The sequence below is a fragment of the Pteropus medius genome, unplaced genomic scaffold (genome assembly GCF_902729225.1).
Source record: "Pteropus medius unplaced genomic scaffold, Ma_sr-lr_union100, whole genome shotgun sequence".
NCBI lineage: Eukaryota > Metazoa > Chordata > Mammalia > Chiroptera > Pteropodidae > Pteropus > Pteropus medius.
Genome location: NW_024354550.1, coordinates 2,079,568 through 2,107,539, shown reverse-complemented (window position 1 = coordinate 2,107,539; position 27,972 = coordinate 2,079,568). Strand labels below are relative to the sequence as shown.

The 27,972-nt window shown below is 35.5% G+C and overlaps 2 protein-coding genes across 2 annotated transcripts in view; one reads left to right on the top strand and one right to left on the bottom strand.

Moving 5' to 3' along the window:
- The window catches only part of MED12L (mediator complex subunit 12L), a 315,454-nt gene that overhangs the window by 14,681 nt on the left and 272,801 nt on the right, over window positions 1-27,972 (bottom strand). The window contains 9 exon segments of the mRNA XM_039855087.1: window positions 465-545; window positions 3,266-3,422; window positions 5,050-5,279; window positions 6,874-6,963; window positions 18,986-19,203; window positions 22,592-22,748; window positions 24,569-24,931; window positions 26,757-26,918; window positions 27,770-27,905. Coding sequence (XP_039711021.1) covers window positions 465-545; window positions 3,266-3,422; window positions 5,050-5,279; window positions 6,874-6,963; window positions 18,986-19,203; window positions 22,592-22,748; window positions 24,569-24,931; window positions 26,757-26,918; window positions 27,770-27,905 — 1,594 coding nt within the window.
- The window catches only part of P2RY12 (purinergic receptor P2Y12), a 44,253-nt gene continuing 43,462 nt past the window's right edge, over window positions 27,182-27,972 (top strand). Inside the window, exon 1 of the mRNA XM_039855090.1 lies at window positions 27,182-27,264. The gene's annotated coding sequence lies outside the window, so the exon portion shown is untranslated. The remainder of the gene's footprint in view (window positions 27,265-27,972) is intronic.

Here is a 27,972-nt window from a genome sequence, read left to right as displayed (position 1 = left end):
ACTATATAATTATGAATTACATGAAAATTTCTGCAGCAAATAACTAACTGAAATTGGTATTCCTCTTAACATCAGAAAAGAATACTTTAGAAAGCACTTTCATGCTTTTTTGAGATTACAGTAAAAATTCAAAGTAAATAATCTTTAAACATAGATATATAGTAAATTATAATTTTAGCATTGTTTAGACAAAAATCTTAGCGTCTGAATATAAACATTGTAGTCCATAAAGAGGTCAGAAAAAAATTTGGAGGAAAAATGATAATATCTAAAATCAAAATATTTATTTATACTTTTCTATGAAAACAAATACAGTGACTACAATAACACAATTGTACTCTGATAAAGTTCTAGGGAAAATTGCTAGGCTATTTCAACTTTTAACAATCTTACGGGACATGAAAAATGCAACCAGACTTTAAAGAAAATACCCACGTATTTGATTCCAAAGCACCGGGCCTTACCAAAGGCTGCTGGGGCTGCATCGCTTGGAGACTAAGGGTCTGACTCTGGGGCTGTGAGGACTGCTGGGGGGGCTGCTGCATCTAGAAAGAAAGAGAAAGGATTATACATTTAAATTTAGGGTTTATTACTATCATTCCAATCTCCTCCCTATATATACCTTTTATTTAATTTTTTTTTTGCACCTGCTTCCTCTATCATTGCCTTGTCAAACACTGTTCATCTTTCAAGGGCAAGACCTAGATCTGCTCCTCCATGAAGCCTTCTTGGACCACTTCAACCTCAAGGATCACTTCCTCAGTAGTGATCACTGTCAGTGTTCACTGTCTACACCATCTTACACCGTCTTGGGGACATCCCCTGTACTTACTGTTTTAACTCCTTTCATGTCATTTGCCCTTTCATATATTTTATCCTATCGTATACTAACAGGTTAGACGAGGACTGCTCAGTAGTTGTCTTTTCATTCCCTATGACATCTGGAGGAACTCTTGAAGATTAGTTGATTTTTTTTTAAAGAAAGATGAAGATGAAAATGAAGGAGGAGAAGGAAGAGGAGAAGAGTTGTTTTTGAAGAACTCTCGAAGATTAAATTTTTTTAAAGGAAGCTGTAGATGTGGAAAGTTCTGGCATAAGCGACCAGCATAAAAACATAAATTGTATCTGTGACAAAGTTGTCTCAGATACATACATCTTGGTAAAATATTACCAAGTCACAGAAGAAACACACAGAAAGAGGAAAAAAGTTTCCTCCACCCAAACACTCATCTTGATGATGACCGTGCCAGACTCTTTTTCAGCCTTTGCATTTTCCAACTTGGTTTGTATACTATCCCCCAATTTACATGTCTTCTTTAGGCAAGGTAATAAATAGCTATTGCCAGATGGCATTTCTCACTAAGTGACAACACTCATGGATATGGAATCTAAGCAGATATCTGGGCAGGGAGAGCCTCAACACAAACAATGCAAGTTGGGCCAGAAACACAGTGATTACAATAATGAAGCCAATTCTCCATTTGGCTCTGTGAACTCTTCCATGAAAAATCAACCCAGTTTCATAATTATTAATTTTTCCCTCCAGAGACATAGTCAATTACCAAAAAAGGAAGTATAATTCTGATGTAAAAGCAAATCACTTTTCTTTAGCTGCAGGGAATATATTTGTAATAAAAAAATCATCAGGAGAACATATGTTGAGGTAAAAAGTACACTTTAACCAAAAAGGAAGGTTTTCAAAATCTGCAACCTTAAAAACCACCAATATAAGACAGAAAGTAGTAAATGAAAAAATAATATAATAATTTTCCTCAGTGATTTGAAATGTAAACTTTAAAACAGAGTAAAATATAAATATCAGTTCTACAGAGTTCTGAAACATATCCTCAGAACTTGGAAAAAAATTATTTTGAGAAAATATTACATGAGTATTATATTAATAGTCATATTAATGATAATATTAATCATAATATTAACAAATGAGTTTTACTTGCACATTCTTATTTAATTCTCATTACACATTTAAGGAGTAGGTACTATAATGATTTCCATTTTACTTATGAGAATTAGAGGGTTTCTTACCATGTTGGAGGTAACATCTACACAATGAGTGGGATTGGACACTGGTAGGCCATATTCCCCCCAAACCAATTAATATATGTTATTAATTTTGTGATACAACTTTTTTCACATTTTAACAAGTAAAATCTAGGATACAACTAATGGCACCTTACAACTAATGGCATCTTAAAATTGTGAAGCCTAGTTTTAGGGGATTCATGTTGGCTTTTGCCTATCCCCTGGGGACACTGCCAATGGGGAATTTTTGGTTCACGCTGAATTCATACCTCAAACCCACTTGAGCTTGTGGTTAATATTCTCAGTGGAGGAATTTTTTTCTTCTCTCCATTCAGTGTCTGGTTGAGACATGCATGTTCCTTTGCTGTCCCTTTCTGTATGGCAGGTTTATTTCTCATTGACCTCACTCCAAGAGAACAGCTCTTGGGTACCCAAAGTCTACTAGAATCCCATTTTTGGTGCTTCCCCCACCCTTTCTTAGCAATACATAAAATGACAGTGCATCTCAAGTTGGACTGTTGGTATGATTAGAGTCCACTGTTCAGACTCATCAGGCAATCTCCAATCTAATAACAGGACAAGCTTGTGAATAATGAAGACAATGGAACAGGTAAACATAATATAGCCTGCATTTCTTAAACAAGGAAGTCAGAAGCAAGAATGTGCCCAGGGGAGGAACGCTTTATTTAGGAGACTCAAATATTTATATCAAATAATTGAAGGATAACTCTCTAGATTCTAACAGAGTCAAGATGAAATCTCCCTTTGAAATAGTCTATCTATGTAACGCCAACTTCACAGCCTAATCAGACCAGAGGTGTGACAGAAACTTTTTTGGATTAAAAAAAATCTAGGAATCTGATAAAAGCTCTGGACTTTTTTTTCCTTAAGCACATAAAAGAAATTCTGCATTCAAATTGCTTGGCCTCTAGTTAAACAATGACTGCGTAAGCTGAAGCTTATGCTATTAAAATAAAGGCATCCAGCTACCCTCTTGAACCTTAGTGAAAGGGGAAGGACACTGAGAAACGTGCTCTCCTGCCTGTGACCTGGTAGAGCACAGAAAAGAAGACCCTTGCCAAGTTGGAACTAAATGACCCCAATTTAGCTTCTAGTATCAAATACAAAGGGTTCCCTGGCACTTGGCAATTAAAGTCTGAAGTGTTTGTTATTTCTCATGATCACTGAGACCCAGAACACACTGCCCTCACCTCCAGCACCATACCTGGAGGAGCCTCTGCTGCTGTCGCACCTGCGTCTGTCTGGGCCTCATCGGGTCCTGGGGCAGGGGCGCCGAGGGAAGGTTCGGGTGTGCAGAGGTCAGCACCGCATCGATTCCACCGCCCATCAGAGGGCTCTGCTGGAGGGACTGATGATTCAGTCTGGTGAAGAATAACACAGCTCATTACGGGCCCAGGCATACCATCACCCTTTTAATCAGTGGCACTAGCGCATCACACACATTCACAGAGAAAAGATTGTGTTCAATGATTTCTTGAACAATTCGAATGCAATAAAGACCGGTGGTTAAGATAACCTCAATTCTCAGGGGTAGATAGGATCACTTGAAAAAGGGCAACAGGCATGCTTACTACTTAAGGTGAAACTGAAATCATGTATAAATTACTTTCTAAAAAATGTTTTAATAATTTTTAATAATAAGTGATAATAACTGAGCATTTACTCTGAAGTAGGCACTATGGTAAAAGTTGAAATGTGTTCTTTCATTTACTCCTCACAGCAGCCTTTTGATGCCAGCAGTTTTGCTATCCCCACTTTAAAAATGAGAAAACAGACAACTAGAGAAATAACTTATCAGAGTTATTCAGGCAGCAAATGGCACAGGTAGCATTTAAATCCAGAACTTCCGTACTCTAAAGTTCAAGTGTTTAGGCAATACACTATGCTGCAACTTATTAGAAAGATAATAAATATAATGTATGTTTTCCAAATTTAGTTATTTCCCCAAATGTGCTACCATCAACCTTGTCAACTTTCTAAACAATGTGCAGCCATTGATGATAATACAAGAAATTAAGTTGCCCTGCTATCCACTATTGTACAAAATTTTGCACAAGACTTAATTCTTCTAAATCAATGCTATCCAACAGAACTTACTATGGTGACTGAAATGTTTCGCATCTGTGCCTTCCAATAAGACAGTCACGGCCCATCAGGACCAGCTACATAATTTTGGGGTGTCAGTGCAAAACAAAACTGCAGGGCTTCCTGATCAAAATTAGTAAGAATTTCAAGAGGGTAACAACAGAGCATTAAATCAAGTGTGGGGCCCTTCGACAATGAACTGGGTGACTGCCCTAGTTACAAAACTTCACAGCTGGCCCTGCTTATTACATGTGGCTACTGAACACCTGAAATGTGACCAGTATAATTGAGAAACTAAGTTTTTAATATAATTTTAATTAGTCTAAACTTAAATAGCCACATGTAGATTGTAGCTACTATAATGGGCAGTGCAATTATACACTATGTCTAAGGGACCTGATTAAAACAAAAACTGAAATAAAAAAGCACCCTCCTGATTCTGCTTTGTGAACCATCTCTGAACTGGAAAAGGAAGAAACTAAGATTTAACAACTCTTTTGGGCACCATGCACGAGTATTGAAAATTGCAGATTTTATGGCTCTGATCAACATATTCTAGTAAGGTATTGCTAACAATATTCAACATTTTTTTTAATCTTAGATACATTTAGCCAAAAAGCCTTTATTGAAAGAGGGGGAAAGAAAGAACACTGGAGCTAATATAGTGGTATCTTCTAAAAATATTACACTCACACTATGCAAGATGTGAATCAAACTATAGGAGCCTTGAATGAAATGAAAAAGATGGGTCATTACTTATTCTGAATTTCTATCTAGGTGCTCCTAAAAATGAGATGAAAGAATGCAAATAACATGCAAATATACAAGTTCATAAAAACAATATAAAGCACCATGCCCTAGAAGCATGTCTACTATTGCAATCACTATTTCTAGCTGTGTCACCTCTGAGAACCAGTCAGAGGCTGCAGGTATGGTGACGCCTGCTGCTGTACATAGCCACTTGGCTGCTGCTGCATCTGTCGGAGTCTTTCCATTAGCGCCGGGTTGGAATGTGCAGATGGATAGGTCCTGGAGTTATAGCTGGGAGAGAGAACCACACTGCCAGCCTGCTGTTGTGGCGTCTGCTGCAAAGACATCTGTGTTCCGTACATCGTATAGCCCTGAGGCATGGTCTGTAGGCAGGCATAGGGACCAAAGTCAGTGTTTCAAAAAGAACCCAGGAGTAGCCCCCTGAAATTCACTGTCTGCCGATGTTCTTATGACTCAGAATATGAGGACGACTACCATGGAGGCAGAGAGGCTAGCCATAAAGCTACAGAATGAACTAGTTATATAACGAATTACCAGAAGATGTAATTAAAAAACAAAATGAAGACTCATTTGGCGAAGAGATTAGTTTTAAGATCAGTTGCTTATTTTAAGGAAAGGAAGGCATGTTTCTTTATAGGCAAGCATCCACACCTTTCGTATACGGATGACATCAATATTCAACAGATCCCAAGCATCAACTGATGTCATTTCTAAAATTAGTCAGAAAAACTACCCCCATGCTCAATGTAAATTAAAATAATGGCGTACACTTTCCTGATATGTGACTACACCTCCTTGGATCTGATGAATGTGACTGCAGTAACTAACCAGTTACAAAAAGGAAAACCCAATTAATACCCTAACCAGAGAGTAAGGGTGTAACTGGTGACGATTCATTACTCTCTAGTCCACCACTGTACCAATCATCTCGATAATTCTTTTTTTGATGCAATATTAATATATGAGAACCTGTTTCTTTAAATCTTGACAGCTAATGTAAATGGAAAACCTTAGGTTCTGCTGGATCACTATCTACAATTTAAAGAATAGAATGCTGATTAAAGTAGAACAGGACTGCTCTTCAAATCCTCGAAGCACCACATTTAACGTAGTTTAGTGGCTCTGACGTGGAGGACAGAGTAACATATAATGAACTCCCAGCAAGCAGCATGAATGGATCCAGGCTGTAGGGCTCAGTGCTCATGAAGGCCAATCTCAGCTTTCCTTTCAGTTGTGAACACAGTATGAATTGTTAACCCCGACTAACAATCTTGCCAACACCCCTGGCCCGATTTGGGGAGTAACGGTAAAAGTATATGGATGCAGAAATAACAAAATTATTAGAAAAAAATAGCTCCAAGTTAACATTGTATTAAGGCAAGTCTACCAATTGTTGAGCAGCTGCTGTGTATCTCGTGCAGCATAGCACAGTTCCATAGGTTGTCTTAAATCCTCACAATGTTCGTTTCTATTTTATAGGGAAGGAAACCAAGACTCAGGGTAACTTGCACGATGTTACACAGCTAGCAAGTGGCCAGGAATTGCGCCAAGGTCTAATTCCAAGGCCAATAATCTTCTTATTCTACCATGATTTCTCTTTGAAGCTCTCTTTGAATATGATAAATTCAATCATAAATTACATCATTATAACATAAGTACTCTGGGACTCTTTAGCATTTCAATATCTACAATCAGCATTGAGAGATTTGAATTTATTTATGTTTTCAATTCAATAATATCCTAAAATGTTGTATGTTCATTAAATTAATTAATCCTGAGACTTGTTCAATAATCACTGGTCATGCTTTTTTTTGAAATGTCAATTATAATCTAGAAGCAGAAGACGTAACTAAGATCTAGACCCCGAAAGGGAGTTGATATCCTATTTACTTAGTTTCCCATTCAAATAAATAGCAATAAAAGTCCTGGCAGAATCTATAAAGCAAATGTAGGTACCTGTGCTTGCTGCAGCCCTGGATACTGGGGGAGTTGAGGGGAGGGCCGTGCTTGTGCAGCAAAGAGAGCAGCCTGGTCCCCTGGCTGGCCCTGGAAAACAAAGCCAAGGCAAACTCTTGATCATAACAATGAGGGCTTGATTTGAGCTCCTGGCTAGTAATCCCAATAACCTGTGACACCAAATCTCATTATGTGAATACAGAACTTGCAGATTTCCAAACTGCATTAAATTTGATTCCTCATCAATTTCCTATGTGTGTAGAGACTGATGAACTTATTATTTCTTCCAAAGAAGACTACAGATATCCCCAATGATAACAATACAAGCCATAATACAAGCCATAATAATCAGTGAGAGGCTCTGAGACAGTGTTCTCGTATACTCCAGGGTACTAATGTCCCTCTAGAGTGAAAGGCGTGAGTTCCATATTGTGAAATCCGAAACCACGGTCACACCATCCTGTGCCCATAAAGGAAAGGTGTGGTACATACAAATTCTAATTACAAATTTCATGACTTTTTAATAAAGTTTCTTTTAGTGACTGAAAAATTGCCTATTTAGCCATGTATTCAATGGATGAATTTGGTATCTCTTAGGACTATAATAAATCAATAAAAATATAATCATTAAAAATTTATGTTAATAGCAGATACAATTCTAACCAACTACAATATAAAATAGAACCAATTAACATCTGTTCGCCAGTCTTACTACATGTTTTGGCTTTAGGGAAATAAATATTTAATTCATAAGAGTAGTCTGTATTTTATGTTTGGCGGCAGAAGCCACTTCATGGAAACTTGCAGTAATAATCACGTAAAGAGGCCTAGCTTCCAACCATCCCTAGGTTTCCTTGGGACTTACTAATTGTGAAGAATGGGGTTTATCCTAGGGGTTTACTACTGTTTTATATAATAGATGTCTGCATTTTTAAAAGGTGCTAAATTATAGTTATACAAAATATTTTGTTCTTGGAAAATAATATAGATATTTCTAGCAGGGGAAATGGATAAACATTTAGCTTAAGATGGAGAACTCCAATAATTATTAAACATCTATTATATGCCAAGGGGCTTCTTGCTCTTATTCCCATTTTCTCACAGGAACTCTGCAGGGAAGGTGTATCATCTCCATTTTCTTTGGCCAGGAAAAGCCAAGCTCAAAGAGCTTCAGCAGCTATGTGAGTTCAGCTAGACCTGGCCAAGCCATCAGCTGAACTCAGGTGAGTCTGACTCCAAAGCTCAAGCTCTTTCCATTATGATGACATGCCTCCATAAGTGATATTAAGGATGAAAATATTTAAAACCCTATTGGTGCTTATTATTTAGAGACATATAGCCTCTTAAAATTATCCCAGAAAACAACTATGAGGGGGATTTCTGTTGAGATTTGTTAAGAGATACTGAAATAAAATATATACATCAGACAGTGAAGCCCTTTCTCTGATCCCCAAATAAAATCAATTGAGAGCACTGAAGAAACTTCTGCCTCTCCTAAGGTGACTCTATCCACCCATACATGGACCAAACATGAATTTCTGAGAGTTTTTACTATGATATCTGTATATAATGGCTTCAACAAGATCTCACTTTCAAAAATAGGGTACCATGAAGATACCCTCTGCCTTTAGCTGATTAATCTAAGTACAACTGCATCTCTATTTGATTGGGTCTAAGTAAAATAGCCCCAAATCCCTCTATGAGAACCCAAAGTATCCAAACGGCTTTTGATTCTCCAAAGACTATGCCGAGGAGTCAGTAAATCAACCAGATTTTAAAATGCTACTCCTCAAATCAATGCTACCTGACAGTGTCGTGTGAGGTCCCTGAAATATTGTTTTGTGCTTCTCTGGGGGCACAAATATATGTATATTATCATTTTTACAGAAAGGAAGAAAAATGAATTATTTATACATGAGTTAGAATCTTGAGATCCATAAACAGTCTACAATATCCATGACCTATTTTGGTTTGAAGGGAAACAAAATGTGACCTGTATGTGACAGTTGCATGCAGATGTGTAAATCAGATCTAACTCTTTACTCTTCCTTTGCTTATTGGAGAAACTTATAAAACAAACTATGACTTACATGTGGGGGAAAAGTAGAATACTAATAAGGTAAGTATCTAACTTATTGGGCTATACTCTTATTGACAAATAACAGTTGAGATTGTAGAAACAAAAAATATGAATTAAAAACTTTTCTACATTAAACAAATCACAAAATAAACATTCAAAGAACTATAATTTGAATAAACATTCAAACACTATAATTTCAGAAGAAGCAAGGGGAAAAGGATCAAAAATTTCAAATCAGTTTTTGTAGTCTGAAACTCCTGTATTCTCAGTCAATGATTATTGTCTAAAGGTTAACTATTTATGAGCACATTATGTTCCCTCCCGCCACCCGCTTAAGTATAGTAGGTAATAATTCTGATGTGCAATATCCTCCCTGAGGAAATCACAACCACCCCAAGTTGACTAGCACTCTCCAAGTGCTCTGTGAATAGCTTTGTTATCAAATGTTGCCCTGAATTATTTTGAAAAACACCGCAGTTTCTTCCCCCCAAAGTGAAATCGCTTCCTACTGTTCTTTGGTTTTCCCAGGATAATGCCAGAAACACATTATTTCAATTTGTGGAAAGAGTTCAATTTGTTGGGAAAATAATGAATAAGAAAAGTTCTTCAGTGACTTGAAAGATTTTACAAATGCTAAATAAGGACCAAAACGTGGGAATAATCAAAGAAACTAAAGATAGAGACTCACTAAAAGTTTTTTAATGTAGGTAGGGATGGTTTTGCTGTATTAATCAAGAAAAGACTAATCATCCAACCAGGGACAGGCCAGGATGACAGGTGCAAAGTAGGATCGTGCCTGGCAAACTGGGGGCATATGACATATGTGAGCTCAAAGAGATGCTGACTCAAAGGCCTTTTGGATCACTTGAAATTAATTTAGTAAGTTTACAATTTTTGATAAATCATCCTCAATCATAATTTTCATTCTTCTGAGTCTTGTTCTCTTCATTAGCATTCACTCTCTCAGTCAACTGAGCATATGTGAAGACCTCTTTCTAAAAGAGAATTGTTTGGTTATACCTCCAACTAGCAGACAGTAAGCATTATAATCAGCAGCATTTCAGGATCAGGAATTTTGTATCCACTCGATTCACTAGTAACGTTTTATTTTTCTTTTCCAAATCCCCATTTAGTAAATTTTCAATAGTGTCTAAGGGTCGCAAGTAGGGAGGCAAGTTGTACCTGAAAAACACAGCCAGATTTTGTGACTCTGATTCTGAAAATGCTGGTTTAGGAATAATAATAAAAGTCACCCAATGAAAACCAGTGGGTAATGTTTTATGAGCCACCTAGCAAATAAAGTTTTATTTGTGATACTAGTTTGGAAGGTACTGAGTAATGGTGCCCAAGGCTAAAACACATGATGAGATCCAGAAGTTACGGTCATCGCATTATACTGGTATATTTTGTTTTCTGACAATAGACAGAGAAGATTCTATAATTATAAGAGGTCCTGTTGACCAGTTACGTTTGATTCTTTTATAAAGCTCTCACATTAAAGATAAATTGATTGAGAATCAACTAACAGTAAGATTAAGTGCTAGAAAAACTGATTCATTCTAAAATAAACACACCTCATACAATAATGAACTTTTACAATATATTCTATTAACATGTCCATAAATAATGAATATAATGATTGGTTAAGTATGTACATTTATTAAATTTCTATTAGAGAATATTAAAGGAAAATAAGAATGGTGAAAAGGAAAGCAAAGATATATATACATATTCCCATTAATCCGAATGAATATAGAAAATCATAGAACCTTTGACTTTAAATACTGCACAAAATATTTTGTCTATTCTTTCTCTAAAAAGTAATATCAATGATTGATACAAATTGTTTTCTATCAGAATTACATTATTATCTGAACAATAAATGGCTACAGCAAACATAAGCTACCTCTAAAATAGTTTTAAATCTGATGTTTAATTCAGGTTTTTAAATAAATAAAAACCTCACCTGCTCTCTGTACAACACAAAACATCAAAAAAATTGATAGAAAAATTAGTTCTTTTCAGAAAAGTCTCCATACTATCCTTTGCTGAGATAACTATTAAAGAAATTGCCCATATAATAAGTATTTAGTAACCTAAATATTTCCAAAGCTTGAATATGCAGTTAAGGATATTTTCACCAATGTATAGAAAATGTTACCCATTAAATTGGCAGTGAAACAAGTTGACTTACATTCACATGAGATGTGTTCTCTTTTTTATTCTAATGCTTCTTGGGTTTATGTTGTAAGCTGGCTACCTGATACAGAAACCTATAAGTAATTTAATGCAAAACATGCATTCTTAGCTAGCCCAGGCAAAGCAGTAGAGGTGAAGTCTTATGACATGCATGCACAAGACCTATGCTGGAAAAAAACATCTTCTCCATACCGGAAAGAAAATAGAAATGATGCATTCTGTTGAGAATTTTGGAATAGCCAGTGAGTGGGATGTGATGAGAAGGATATATTTCATAACCACAGGTTTCATTATCTTGCACTGGCCAATGAGGCAGCATGCCATGCGTTCCTCTACTAATGATGTGAGTTACCGCAGAGAGAAGCAAGAGCTCGGAAAAAGGAGGGCTCAAAACTGGGACTGAGATGAAGGTGCACAAACTGGTCTATGCTCCCAAGCCCAGGCTATGAACGTCCACTGGTTTCTGTACACATATGATGAAAATCATGAGGCAATCAAAGGGGAAAACTTTCAGAAATAAACTCCATTAAATTGAACATGGTCAATGCATTCATGAATTTGTGTTACAGTCTCAAACATAAACCAAGTAAATAACAGTGAAATGAAGACTATAATTATTACCAGCTATAGAAGAATAACCTGCTTCTCATTTTGATGTTCAAAGAGTAATGCTATAAAAGTTTATGTAAAAAAAAAAAAAAAAAAAAAAAGAAAGAAAGGAAGAGGAATGACAGAGCAGGGGTGTTACCATTATGTTGTCAAAGTCTTCAAGAAGGGAGACAGCAGAGTTACAGAAGTCCTACAGAAAAGGGGACAGCAAGAAAACGGCAGACAATACAGATAAGACTTTTTAGCCTAATGATGTGGGTAGCCAAAATACATATGATATAGTTCATTTTAAAACAATGTTTCAGGGAGTCAAGACTCAAAAACTCAGACCCTACTGAGGCTTTATTCATTCATATGCCAAACAATACCACAGAGGCTGGGACACTGAAAAATAATATGGCAACATTCATGCAATAGAATAGCACAAACTGGACGTTAAATGGTGACATAAAAGAGGTAGAGGAGAGATCATACACATACATTTCCTGTAACAAAGGATGCTGATGCCCCAGTGAACAACTCTGAGGGAAGCCTTCCTAGAGGCTTCCTAGCCTATAAGCAGTGGATGAGCTCAGGACATTTGGGTCACATTAATTGGACAAGACATTCAGTGAACAAACAAGTCAGTAGGTCATATACTATTGGAGAATGTAATTAGATAGCTCCAGCCCCAGTAAATGCAAATGAAAACAGAGCATCATGTTAACCACACATTCAATCAACCACAGTAGACGACAAACATTTATAGTGCCACCAACAGGGAATCTGGTTTTAAAAAAGGGAGCTAAATTTATGAAAAAAAATTCCTATTTCTCAGGTAAATAATTCCCTTGTTTAATCATTTTTATAAAGATATTCTAAGTGACATTTTGTCTGAGAATTAAACATTTTCTGCTCACTGAGTTTTAGAGCTAGAGATGAGACAAAGGATTCTCAATCCTAATAGAAAAAGTTATTTTATTACACTAAGGACTAGTAATTTTACTACACTAATAGAAAAAGTATTTTACTACACTAAGGACTAGTAATTTTACTATACTAAGGACTTTCCCAAGCAAACAATATCTATTCATTCTCACCATTTTAAGTACAGGCACATGACTCACTGCGTCTGCACACTTAGATCCAACAACCATCTTTGTATTAGTCCATTCTCTCACTCCTCTACTCCATTTTGCTCCTCTGTATCATAAAAATCAAGCTTCGTGCACTATCTTCTAGACAGTATAGCTGCCTAATCACAACTTCAGCAAATAAATGTGCACCTTTCTCACCATTCGAATAGAAAAATACCAGGTAATAAACAAAGCACTCGCTTCCCTGGACAAGGTTTCCAACCAAGGAACAAAAAAGGGTTTAGAATATATTTACTAGTTCAGTGGTTTTTGTCCTCTTAAATTCATTTTTGTCACTGAGATGGTTAGAAATTATACTCTTAGTAAATGCATTAAAGATAATTGTCAAAACCCAAGAATTGTTTCAACAAGATTACTTTTGCCTGTATTTATCAAATAAGAATAAAATTATTTTGAAATATGCTTAAATTATACAATCAGGAAAACTGTAGAAGGGAAAACTTGAATAGCTAGTAAAGTTATAAAAGATGCCTAAAGTCACAGGCAATCAGGAAATGCAAATTAAAATGCCATAATTCAGTAACATTTCACCTGCTCTGAATGAGAATATTAAGGTCTGACAATATCAAAGGTTGAAGGGGATGCAGAAAAAGGAAAAATACTCATTTAGAACTGACAGGAATCACTACCACTTTGGAAATTGAATTAGCATGTCCACTTCTAAGTACATACTCTAAAAACTCTCCATATGTACAGAAGAAATGTACAAAAATGTTTACTGTAACGCTGTTAACAGTGAGAAATGATTGGAAATAAATGATCATCAATAGGAGAATGGATAAATGTTAATCTTCATAATGGAATAGCATCCAACCAGGAAAAACAAATGCATAAAACTAAATGTAACAAAGTCGATATAACTCAAAATTTGTCAAAATACAAAAGTTGCAAACAAAGCAATATATGTGTAAGACTATTATATAAAGTTTTAAGTCTGAAAGTAATACTTTATAATGTTTATGTGAATGGATGCAAAGATATGTAGTAAAAGTATAAAAACATACATAAGAAAGAAAGGCACTAGATTCATGATATTGATTCTTTATACGTAAGGGAAAATGAGAGGAGACAAGGAGCCTCATCCTTTATCTGTAATGCCTTATTATTTTTTTAATTATTTAGAATAAATATGGCAGAACATTTTTAATAAAGCTAGGTGGTAAGTACATTAGTGTTTGCTATATTATTTTCTATTCTTGTTTGCATGTTTGAAGTACACTGCTAAAGAGTGAGTAGGAGAGAAAGCAAAGGAAGGAAACAGATGTTCCAGGGCGATATCATATCCATATGGCAGGAGATCAATTACCAGACAGAAAAGGTGGCTGTTCAACTTAAAATGAGTTTCATCAATCCAAGAGGCCATGTTTTCAGGAAGTTACAGATTTAGTCTGCCAAAGAGCTAACAACTCTGGGAGGCTCTGACTCAGTCACTATTCTTCATTAAGTTACCTAATGCCTTTATTTGGGTGCACAGTGATGGCACCTGCTCCATGGGTGACAAGTTAGTGTTCACATAAGTAACCACTAGCTATAACTGGGCACGTCATTTTTGTCCTCTGTCAGAAATCTTCCTCTACAACGTCATCAAAATCTTTCTGATTTGTTATCTATCTTTAGCCTATAACCAATTGCTCCCTTCCAAATTTGTCTCAATCAATTTAAGCTAAAACTAATTTTTGTCTAGCTTACTTTGGATTTCAAAACTGCTTGGAGTTGATTATTACAAAGAACAAAAAATGATTTTGTGCACTGAAAGGAATAAATCAGGATAAACTGATACCAGAGCCAAGGAATAAAATTAAGTCTCCTTCCTGTGTCAAGACAAGAAAACTTAAAAAACCTCTTCCCTAGAAGGTTGATATGGTGGGATGGGGGAAGTAAGTTCCTTCTTGTTAGAAGAAAATCACTGGATATAAGAAAAAGGTGACTGGGAAACAATTAAAGCAGCATTTTGCATTGTTGTAGCTAATATTCTACATTCTGTGACAGTCCTCATAGGCTATATGGAAAATAAAATACAATGATTTGTTAACACTGAAATTGGAATCAGCCCCTCTAAAGTTTTTATCACAGATTTAGACAGTAAAAACATACTGCTCTAAGACACCAAAATGTCTATTAGGAAAACTAAACAATGCTCCTTTTTTATTGGTCTCTTCTACTGGTGATCACTGAGCATTAGATAATTAATGTAATTATACAAGAAAGCGTTTGATGTACTTTTATTCTTTTAATCCTTAAAATATTTAAGAAAGTAAAGATTATTTTTATGGGATAGGTATTTTCTCTGAAATAACAACCACCATAAAATAATACTAATAAAACAATGATAGTAAATATGGCAGCTAACATTTTTTGAGCACTCACTATGCACCAGCTACTACTGTTCTAAGGGCAGCTAAAAGTATTAAATAATTAATTTCACAAGAACCCTATAAAGTAACTATTGCATTAGCTCCACTTTATAGGTGAGGCTCTGAGGCACTGAGAGGTAACATAATCACTACAATGAGTCCCATTTTAATTAGAGACCCTCAGTAAAAAATGGAGAGTGATCAGTTTTACTTTCCTGGATGAAAACTGTAACTAAAAGAATTAAAACAATTTTCCTTGCCAAAACATCTTTATGCATATCGATATGCACTAAAACCATACAAAAATACACTTGATTATATAACAATCATTATATCAAATAATTTGATTAAAAATACCTAACAATATCCATGCTATTTAGCACCTATTTTCTAGACACTAAACCAATGTCTTAATATATTCCTGAGGAAATATAAGATGGTTCATAACAGATAATTCCATGATCCACTGAAGTGGATATTCAGTCTCTGCAGCAGAATTAGAGCTATTTGATAATACTATTCTGGATTTCCTCATGCACTAAGGCTAGATGATTCCTACATTCATCAACTTCTCTCTTTTAGATGGGAAGAGGCAAGTTCTGACACATATCCAGAATTCAGGAATTTGTGTTCTCCCTGCTCCATCTAGATTTTCAAAATAACCATAGCAGAGGTCACTGCTGGGAGAAGTTTCTGGAAGCACTCAGAGGAACAGCTATGAGATGAATTTCTGGATACTAATCCATATTGCTAAAGATTAAAGTTACTAGGAAGCTCTAGGCTTTTGGAAACAGCTGCTCAAAACATGAATTCACTCAATAAATACTTCATAGATTTCTACCCTGTGCTCAAGAGATGAAAAGATAATGCAAAATATTATAAAACCCAATGCCTGACCTTATAAGGTGGGAAAGGGGGAATTGGGATGGGGGGTCACCCACAACTGGCCTAGGGAGCAGTCATATCCAAGACTTGGAGAAACTAGTCAGGCTTTAAAAGCACCTATTAAAATTCAAAAATCATGCTTAAAGATTAAGATAAATGGAAATTCTCCAACACATTTGTTGCATTTAAAGAAATGGATTTCTGTAATTAGAAAATTGCTAGGATAAGGAGAAAAGATACCTATTTCATTTTCCCTGTAAGCCAAAAAATTACAAGTTCTTATGTAACCAAAGAGAATCACATTATGCGTAGGCATTTAATCTGAGAAAATGTTCCTGCCAAAATTGGAATCAATGATGCTCTACCATTTCTTATCATGAAGAAATTACCAATTACAAAAATAACGAATTGCATCCAGAATCATATATTAAACCAATTTATCGATATCAGTTATATTCCATATAATTCTGCCTTTACTCTCAATTTTTAAGAATTAGCACAAGAATTTTTTTCTGCTACTGTATTTAGCTAGATTCAGGTATATTAATAGTTTGTACATGATCTACTAGGAGAGAGGAGAGGAGCCAACACTTCCCTCAGAACTGCCTAGGTGCTGACACTCTAGCAGATGCCACACGCATATCTCATTTACTCCATGTAGGAACACTCTACCCTCGACTACACCACGTATGCAATTCTCTTCCTTATAAGAATACTATTTTCCTCAATGATCCGCCACTTTAAGAATGGTGATCGAGGGATTAAAAAAAACATCTGCTTCTGAAAGTCCTTCAGAAATTCTAATGCAAGTTTCAACTGTTAAAAAAGAATATGGGAAAGGGGTGAATGTGAATATTGAGCAAATCAGTATTATGAAGTTGAGCTTTTATTACTTGAAAAAGAAATTTCTGATTTCTCAAAAGGAAAAACAAACAAAAAACAAAAAACAAAAAAGAAAACGCCAACGTTCTGACAAAGCTGGTACAAAACAATTGGAAAAAGAATGACCTACCTATCAGTCAGTTCCTGTTAGTACAAGCAGTACAACTTTAGGTGGTGTAAAAGAATAGAGTCAGGTATTTTTGAGTAGTTAGAGGTAAGTGGGGAAGCAGTGGGGCCCTCCAGGTACATTTTAGGTTATAAGCTTGCCTTCTCAAATACGTAAAGATGTCTTTGATTACATGTAGATTATTCTATTAAATTCCTTTAAAATTTTTGCTTTAGGTGGGCTAATAATAAGGCAAATTATACTTTGTGGTGAAAAGGTAGACATGAAAAACTAAATAAATTTATCGCCAGGTAAATTTTACTTAGACTTAAATTACTATAAAAAGGAGCTGAATTCATCCGAGTGGAATAGTTACTCAACTTCTAGTAAATTTTTAATTTATCTAAATAAGAATTTGAAAAAATGGTATAACTATATTTGTTCATCCCCCAAAACAGCTAATATCCCACTGAGGTTTTAAATGGCTCCAAACATGCTGCTGATTTAAGCAAAATCAGAGCCTTTAAAATACTTTAATCAAACATTCATTATTTCTGGTAAGAGGCAACTTAGGCCCATCTTACCTGACACCCAGAGATTTTGAGCAATCACTAGGGGTCAAGGAGGGACAAACCTGTAGTGACTATTGTTTCTTATGCAGTTCAACTAGTTTCCTCTTTCCTGACCTTCTTATAACACAGGTTAAAAAAAAAAGGAATCATTTTCAAGAACGCATAAATCACTCTCCCACCCCCAAGCCCCCAAATCACTAAGTGGACTGAATGTGGAAGTGCCATAAGTTATACAATACATATGTGTCTCGATAGTTATCTAAAACACAAAAAACTAATTTTTAAAAGCATTAGAACTTCTAGCTAATTTGAAAGTTTTGTCGTTTTTCTTAGAGCAGGACACACCTATAGATTGGCTACTTCCTTTGAGGATCATAAAAGTGCCAAACCCACAGGGTTGCTTTGAGATGTAAGATAAAACATATATTTAAAGTGCTTGGAAGTGTTTTGGCAAATAGTAAGTGCTCTATTAGTGTTAGTTTATTATTATTATTATTATTATTATTATTTTAATCATCAAAATAGTGCAATTTTTTAAGAAAAACGGGAAAATACAAAAAGTATATAGGAACTAGAAAAAGAAATACAATCTTCTCCCTCTTTATTGTAATGTATTTGTACAGATTTGTGGCTTTCATGAGTCTATACTAAGTTTTATGTGACTTCTACCTCTGTTTTATTAAACAATCACTGTCATCTAAAAAGTTAAATTGGGTTATGTGGCATAAAAACAGAAATAATATAAACCAGGAATTAAATATATCCATATACTGACTGTTAGTAGTAGTGTACTCTTTGTCATATATCTTATAAAGCATGCACTCAAAATAGAGTGTGCGCAGAGCACTGTACGAGAAAACCTAAGGAACATATGGGCTTCAGAGATACAACCTCAAAGTAATAAATTGAATAATAATACATAAAAGTAGAGCTAAAAGGAGTACAAAACATGGTGATGATTAAAATAGGGAATGAGTGCTCAGAGAAGGTCACTTCAAGGATGAAAATTCTGCTGCTTCTAATTGACTACAAAATAACTGGCTCCCTTTTTTGTTTAAAGGCATATTCTCAATGAACCTAAGACACTTCACGTTCTTATTTAATTAAAGATAACAGTAAAATGCAAGGGAGAAAAAAGATTTATAAACCTGTATAAAAGAGATATATCTGCACTCACTCAAGTACACAGGGATATACACGCAGGAAGAATATGCCACATTCCCTATGCTCATCCCTCACTGGAGGAAAATCACGAAACACAGAGACTCCATTGCTGGATCTGGACAAACCTGTTGGAAAGGTCGTGCCTGGGCTTGCCTAAGGAGCCGCTGCTGCTGCTGCTGCTGCTGCTGCAGGAGCTTCATCTGTATCAGGTGCTGCTGCGATGTGATCGCGTGAAGGGACGGTGGCTGCATAATGGCGCCCGAGCGACGCTGCAGCATGTTGGACAGAGCTTGTTTGGTATTGGTGGGAACGAAAGGGCCGGCAGGGTCCAGTCTAGAGCCACCTACAAAAGCAACAAGAAAGGGCTTTCTACACGTTAACGCAACAGGTCTTCCTTATTTTATCAAAACGCAGAAACCTCACCTTCTAAGCCTCAATTTATGAAGCAAAATGGAAAATAAGGCACTGCCTCATCCCCCTATACAAACATTAAAAATTTGTTAAGGATGGGGAGGGTGATGTAGGAGTGATTATAATATTTAAATGACTTCACTGAGGTCCCACATGAGCTGATAAAGTGAAAGGCCTGAAACACAGTTGTCAGCTTAATTTCGGAATCACATGGGTTTTAAATTACGGAAGGCCCTCAGGAACTGGTGCGAAATGTATTGCCTTTGTGGTATATTTTGCCAAGTGTCCTAAGGAAGGCTTAGAAACTTTTTTTTGTAATTTTAAACAAATCTGAAGCTCATGGTATTTAAGCTTCTTTACCATGGCAAAACGAAAATGCCTGTTTTGTAATAGGGAGGCATTAAAATACTTTTGAAAACTTGAAATGCTTGGAAATTTAAAATACCTTGATTCTAAAAATAAAACACATCTTTTTTGAAGGCTAGACACAAAATAAACAAAACATGTTAATTATAGTGATTTTAAGAAGCCAAAGGAAACCCTTAACACCTCTGCAGATATAATTTGTCAAATGTCTTTAAAGAATTTCAGGGAAAAATTTCAACATTTGCTGGCTTCAAATTAGGTACCAATCCTTCACTCACCAGATAGTCTATATTCTTTAATGTATGTACATAAGAAAATTTCTGTATAAATACCTAACAAAAGATGTTTTATCTTTTTTTTAAAGCAAGGTATATGACAGGAAGAAACATTTTAAAAGATAGTCACTCAAAAAACCCACATTCTTTTAAAGAGTCAGTACCACAATCAGCCATATGATTTATGAAGTAATTCAGTGATGCTTGAAGAACATTTGGAAAAAAAATGGAAAATCTATTTGAGTAACATATGGCAAGGTAACTTTTGTTGAAGCAAGAATTGGAACTATACTAATACATAAAAACTTAATTGACTCATTTCATAGATAAGGGACATTCTTTTTAAATATTAGATTATGGTCTTCTGTCTTTTAATTTTCCTAACTTTTCTATAATCTTCTACCTCTGAATCAACTAATATATACACATACATACATACATACATACATACATACATACATGGCTGAAACCTTCTGTATAGTCCTACCTAATAACTTTCCTCCTCCTCTCCCATCAAATGCTAATCTGAATTTGGCATTTATTACTCCAATACATTTCCATATAAATTTACCTTACCAGTGTGTATAAATGAGAGAGAGATTGGTAAAGATGTGTGTGTGTATGTGTGTGTGTAGGAACACTGTTTTGTATTTTAACTAGGTATAAATGGAAGCGTATTGTACATACTCCTCAACTTCACAGGATTCATATTTTTATGAAAATCTATTATTCGCACATATAAAATCTTCATAAATAAGTGTTTTCTTAAAATTTATTTCTTACATGTCATCGTATTATGATTTATCTAATACCCAAGATCCTCAACTTATGTATGCCTTTCATATATAATTTTAGGGAGATAGAGTATGTGTCTTTATAAAGTACTTAGGCTTCAATTCATAGACAATTCTTGTATTTGATTCAATATCTACGAAGTTTAAAATGCTAAAAAGTTCATAAGAACCTTGGAATTAAAAAGAGAAAGTCAAAAGAGAAGATAGTCGTGTATTATTTTCCACATTTATCATTAAATCCAGTTTGTTCTTTGTGGTCTACATTTATCCACTCAACAATTCACCGCAAGCCAGATGCTGCTGTAAGTTCGGGGACTACTATAGTGAACATAACAGAAAAAATACCAGCTCTCACAAAACTTACATTCTGGGACAGGCAGATAAATATATAGTATATAAAAACAAGTGCTGATGCTATGGAGAAACAGAAAGAAAGGGAGGGTAACAGAGTACAGGGAAGGAGTGTGGTTTACAATTTAAAACGTGGCAGTCAAGGCAAGCCTCACTGAGAAAGCAGTGTCTGACCAAATCCAAAGGAGGCAGGCAGTGAGCCATGCAGATGTCTGAGGGAGAGCACGCCAGGTACAGGGACCAGCAAGCACAAAAAGCCTGAGGTGAGAATATATGATATCATTTACTGAGCATGTCTGCTGTGTCAGGCTATATTCTGAATGCTATATAATTTTTTTTTAATTTCCTTTTAATTATACACACACACACACACACACGTTATCTGTGCATGTGTGTAATATAAACCTTATTTCATTCTTCAAAAAGAACAGGCATTTTATCTATTGTGTTTACTGCAATATCCTAACACCCAAAACTACGTCTGGCACATCATGAAACTCAATACGTTTTGTGGAATATAAATTGAATCACCCATCCTATGATGGTATATATCAGCATATCCATTTTACAGATGATCAAGCTGAGGCACAGAGAAATTAAGACTTGGCCGAGATTATACAGCAGGAGAGTGGCAGAGCCAGACTTGAATCTAGAACTCTAACTCCCTTACCATCTCTCTAAACCATTAATTTACAGGACATTAGAATTCGCCCCTGCTTTAAGCCAAGAACCAAAAATTTTCCTCCCTAGGCCTCAAAATGCCATACTCAATTTACCATAAAAAAAAAAATAAAAAAAAAATCACACTATACCACAGAATAAACTAAGTAAATATATTACATATTATAATGGCACAACCTAACAAAATGCAGACTGAGATCTCAAAATAACCTAGTTTGGTAAAACAGGTAATTTTTCCTTTAGATGTAAAATTAAATCCTTTTCTAATTAAAAAAATTTTTTTTTAATTTACAAAATCTTTCCAGATATAAAATTTACCTAAGTTTGAATCAAAGCAATACTAAAATCAGGACCATTTACTCTGGATATGGCAGTCTTCCTTGTTGATACCTAAATCTACTGTTGAACCAAATATTTGAAATCCTTCATGGTATAAACAATTTAAAATTCATAACATAAGAAAATAACAATAAGACACTGTGCAAGACTGTGTAATCTTTTAAAATGTTGGTTAAGAACTATATCTGATAAAAATGTACGCAAATTTCACAACATAAAACTCTGATCGACTTCATATCTTATAGCTTAAATTTTCATCAGTGGCTAATTTCCACCCAGCACTGGATGAAAATTCCAAAATCAGTACATAAACTCATAACTGAAACCTTATTTCAGAAGAAGAAAGAACATTTTGAATGGAGAGAAATACAGAAATGTCAGTTGAGCACTTAGTTCTTGAAAGTTCCAAATTTTGTGAAGGTTTCAGATTAAAAGCAAGGAGAACCCCAAATGAAGAGGACCTCAAGCCATTTCTCATCTTGGAGTGACCTGACTATGCTCTCTCTTCACATACCTGGAGTAAGAGACTGGTTCTGAAGGAAAAAGCCAGGCTGCTGGGGCTGACCCATGAGGTTGTAGCCCCACAAAGCAGACTGTGGATGGTGCATCATTTGGGAGGATATGGGTGAGTAATTAGGAGGCACTCGGTATATGTTGCTCTGTGGATACTCCTTCAACATAAAGTTAAAAAAAAAAAAATAAGGTTACTTAATCCACACATCACATAGATAATTAATGCAAATTCTCCCTCTCACATTATTTGAGATAGCTCCTATCCCGATAGAAAGGGAAAGATGGAAGGCAAGAGTCTCAATATATTCTCTGCAAAATACTCATTTAAGTTAAAACATCCTTGACTTAAAAAGTACTCAGCTACAGTGGGGGGAGATGGAAAAGGTCTTTTCTAAACTCTGTTTTTAAAATACTAAAAGCACATTTAAGATGCCAATACTGACCACTACCCGCAGCTGAAAGAGCATCTTCGGTTGCTAAGTCTCTCCATCATTTCATCTTAGGAGGCCTTCCCGATACCTTGCTTCTAGATGAGAATCATGACAGAAAGGCCCACAATTCTTCATACCAGTTCCCAGCCTAGACAGTATCTTATTTCCAGTTTTCAACAGAGCTCTATAGTAGACTCCATCCTATCCTACAAACATAGTCCCATCTTATCCTCCCACTCCTGCCCCCAGGTCTCTTGCTCAGGGCTTCTTCTTCCTTACAGCATCTGCGAAGTCTCTAAGGATCAGAACTGAATGTTTCGATCGCTGCCACCTTCTCTCCTTCCCTAGTCTAACTCTAAAAGATAAGGAAAAATAAAACCTGCACTACACCCCATTGGGAAGAAGCAGCCTCAGGAGTAGTACGGAAGACATGACCAGGACTCACTTGGGGAATGAGATGAGTTTTAGGTCTTTTGCATCTGAAAAGAACAGAAATCCATCTATGAGAAGAGACAAGTTAGAAGACCCAGATTTTGGGGAGTGGCAGTCTGGCCCTTACTAAGCATTCCTTTCAGGACAATGGAATATTGAGAAGAGAGCACTGACATTCAAGTGACATCTAAAAGTGATGGCAGTCATTTCTAGAATAATAATAGTCACCAAGCTATCTGCTAGAAAAAGATATGTTTTGGTTTTGACATAAATGAATAATAATAATAATAATAATAATAATAATGATAATAATAATAATGATAATAGTCATCATGTCTCAGGACTAAATTGTGAATATTTTTTCCACTGCACAAGAACACCCTTGAAATTCATAGGAAAATGTCTCAAATTCTCTCTCAAGTATTTTCCAGGTGAAGTTAAATGGAAAGATATTTTTCACATTAATTCTGTAGGTTCCATAAAATTATTTCTAAATTGCCATCTCATAGATTTCTGTTGTTTTCAAGAAAATGTTGCTATAGGTAGAGAAGGCTAATAGGCAAACAAGAAGTGAAACTATTTTAAATTATGTTTACTTTATCTTTTATAAAGTCTGAAAATATGGTAAAGAAACAATATACAGGAAAGTTAAGATGGAATGGTAAAATATGAAATCTCAGAAACATCTTATTTGATACATTAGATGGAGCTTAATCAAGGCAAAAGCAAAGAGTTTTTTTTTATGTTTATTTAATATATCAACTCCCAAAATACAATAAACATGTAAGAGAATGAGACTTTATGGGTCTTAAAATTTCAAGTTTCAAATTTGAGAAATTATGAGGTACTGAAATATTAACTATTATCCACAATGGAAGCCTAAGATTTAATAATTATAAAAAGTAAAGAAGGAAAAATTAAAAGCTACATAATCCTGCCATCGGTGACAAATCACCGTCTGTGGGTCAGTTAATTACAACAGAGCCTCATTAGCGTAACTGTTACAAAAAGGCTTCTACTGCTTTTAGCAATGTTTCTAGGGATATCCTTTGGGCACTAGTAAATCTTCTACTAGATGCTAAAGAGCCAAAGAGCTCTCCACTTCCCGTACTTACATCAGCTCTTGAGCTTGATTTCGTCTTGCGCTTCCTTCCCTTTGTTTTCTTCTCTTCATCTGTTGTGGTTTTTCCCTGATCTGACAGCTCAGCTGATTTCCTCTCTGGTTCCTGAGAGATGGGAGATGCAGGCTCTTCCTCTTCCTCTTCGGGAGGCAGGGGCAGTGGCTCGAGGTAGTAACTCCGGGGCTTGGGCATGGGGTGTGTGTGATACAAAAGGAGGTGATGCTGCTCCTCATACTTGATCACTTTCCGGTCCATTCGGACTGTCCCGAACCAGGCCCAGGACAGAGGAGCTGGGTTCTTCTGCCCCTCAAACAAATCCCAAGGGGACACCTTCTGCTTTGTAGAGACCTGGAGACCCTGTGGTGAGATAATGCTCTATGATCATATGTTCAGATCTTTTTCTAATTAGAGGCCAAGCTTGCTTGGGATCATGGAATCGGAGAACATTTTAGCTGCTGTGGGCCTCAGAGAGAACCTTTGCATACAGCAGACAGGATAACTAACTGGTCCACGGTTATACATTACATCGCTGGAGAGCAGTGACTGGAATCCACACCTTACAGTTCCGTTGCTCTACTCTACACCACATGATGCTCTGTTAACAATGTAACACCAGATAGTCCAGTGTATTTTACTCTAAAATGGCATTTTTTCATTTAGTTTTTTTTTTTTTGACAAAATAATCTAAGAAACACTGAAAAGTTGATCTTTACTGTACTAAATTACAATCAGTTATAAACCTTTGGAATCTACTTACTGTTTTTAGGATAAAACAAAATTTAACCGTCAAGTTACATTCAGCCTCTTACTGGGCTCAGGTTAACTTCAGACCAAACATGAATGGACTTGATTCAATATGGGCACCTTTCATGTACTTAATAAGCCCGTCTCTGAATAGTTCAAAATTTACCTGTACCAACAAGTACAAATGAAATCCTTCAATTCAAGCTTATCTCTACGGAAGAGAAAATGTCATTGTTTCTGAAAATAAAAGTTTCTTAGTTTTAATATTAATTGGTGATGTCTCTTGGTACCTTCCTTGACATATCGAGAATACTTCAAAATGACCCTGAAAACAACTACTCAGGCATTCTATAATTCTCCTGTTCTTATTTACATATACTCTTCCATGGGTGTCTTCAGTTACCATCTGTATATTGACTGCTTCCACATATGTGTCTTGATATTAGACCTCTTTTCTGTGTGCCAAGACCATATGTCTAAATGGCTTCTAAATGTCTCACCACTGGAGAGCTCACTGGTGTTGAAACTCAACTTGCCTATGATTCTAGCTTTTTCTCTCTCCACAAACACACCGGTATGTATAAGTACTCAAGGTACTTCAAATTACTGCAGCACTGCAATACTCTTATGAGCCACATTTTTTCATGCCTCTACATAAACTCTTCCCTTTGCCTGTCCCATACTTATCCCTACCTCCCAGCTAACTCTTAATCCTCCAAAATGATTTCAGTGTCAGTTTTCCTGGGGAGCCTGCTCTGACTACATGCTTCTCATCTGAGTGTGATGGCTCCTATTCAGGGTCCTCTAACACTCTATAACATGACACACAAATCTTACCACACTGTAATCATATATCTACTTCTACTTGAGGATTGGAGTTCTGTCTTTGTGATTGTAGAAGTCTGTGGTTGCTCATATTCATTGAAAGAATAATGGACCACTTCTTCATATTATAGAAGACCTTGTTTAATATCTTATATAAATCAAGTGTTTATTAAATATTGTTTAACTGATAAGAAAATAAATTACTGTCACTTTAAACATTTTTTTACTCAAAATAGTTTACTACATGAAGGCATTTAACGATAAAAATTTTCTTACCTAAACATATTCTATTTTCGATTCCGAAGTAAAATTAGATCTGGTCTTTGCTAATTTTCCTTTTTTTTTTTTTACACTAATTTTTTAGTTTTCCATTGGTGGGCTTCAGAATTTCACTTAAATTCAAGTACAGTTTTAAATGAAGATCTTCAAAGATTTGATTTATTTATATGATAATGACAATGACCACTGCACTTAAATAATAAGAATATGCTTTTAAAAATCAGGAAACTGTAAAATTAAAATGTTGTATATGCTTTATAGGAAGATAAGAACATGTATTTCATTTTTATAAGTTTATTTGTTTATATAATGAAAAAGAAACATTTACTCTTGCCTGTTTTTTATCTATAGAGTCGAATCCAGCAATTTTGTTTCCCTTTGTATCAATCAAGGAACCCATAGGTTCACAAGTGATGACATCACATGTCTGTTTTGGCAAAGGTAGTAACTGTCGAACTTTGTCGATACTTTCTGACTGCTTGTCTCCTAGCTCTTTCTAAAAAAGAAAGAAAAGGGAGGAAAAAAAAGACAGAAAGAGAAGTGGAACAAAAATTACAATGAAGGCAAAAGTTACCCAGAAAGAAGTTCTCTTATGAAACATTTCCTTTTTTATAGCTGGAACGTGCTTTAACCTTGAACATGTTCTATGGTGCAGCTCTCAATTAGAGTGGTACGTGTTTCATTTCTTCATTTTGGGTAGAAAATAGAACTCATAAAAAGGCACCCTTGTTACACAACAAACACCACAGTGCTGAAATGACAAAATCCAGGATAGTAATTGAAATCAGAAGGCAGGAGCTGCAGCACGGAACAGGTTCTCGAATCCAGGGTCAGACCATAAGGTAACCATTGGTTATTTTATTGTAAGGTCATCAGATACATTAATTTGTTTTCTATGTCAATTGTTTACAGTTTATTTCAAAGACTGTGTTAGTGGTTAGTCAAATGAATTGGATTTAGAACTATCGGTGTAAGTAGTTATTTTTCAATTGCATGTACCAGTCCAAGCACAGATTTATCCTAAATCTAATTGGTTAGATATTTTGGTTAGATATTTGATAACGGATTTTGGTTAGCTATTTGATAATGGATTTCTAAAGAGACTTAAAAATTAAGCATGTCTTATGAATATAAATTTTTTTAAAAAGAAAAATCTTCAAGCTATATGCTTATTACTTTTGGGTACTGGTAAGCTAAAGTAAAGCAAATAGCAAAAAAATCATACTACATTAACCTGAATGTAATAAATAACATTTAATTTAATGAATAGTAAATTAAGATAGAACGTCCTAAATAACAAATCCATAAACAATTTGAGCTCATGATAGAAGCAGGTCACAAACTTACTTTCAGTTTCTTTACTAAATTCATATATGCACGTTTGTTCTCCTCAGATCCCCCAGGGGATACATTTGACAGGTCAGAGGCTAATGTTCCATTGATTAAAACACCCAGCATGTCAAGAACTGTAGTGAATAATTCACTAAGAGGGGACAGAAAATAATTATTTTCACCTTAGAGCAAAACCAAGTCACTCTTAACTGAGCATT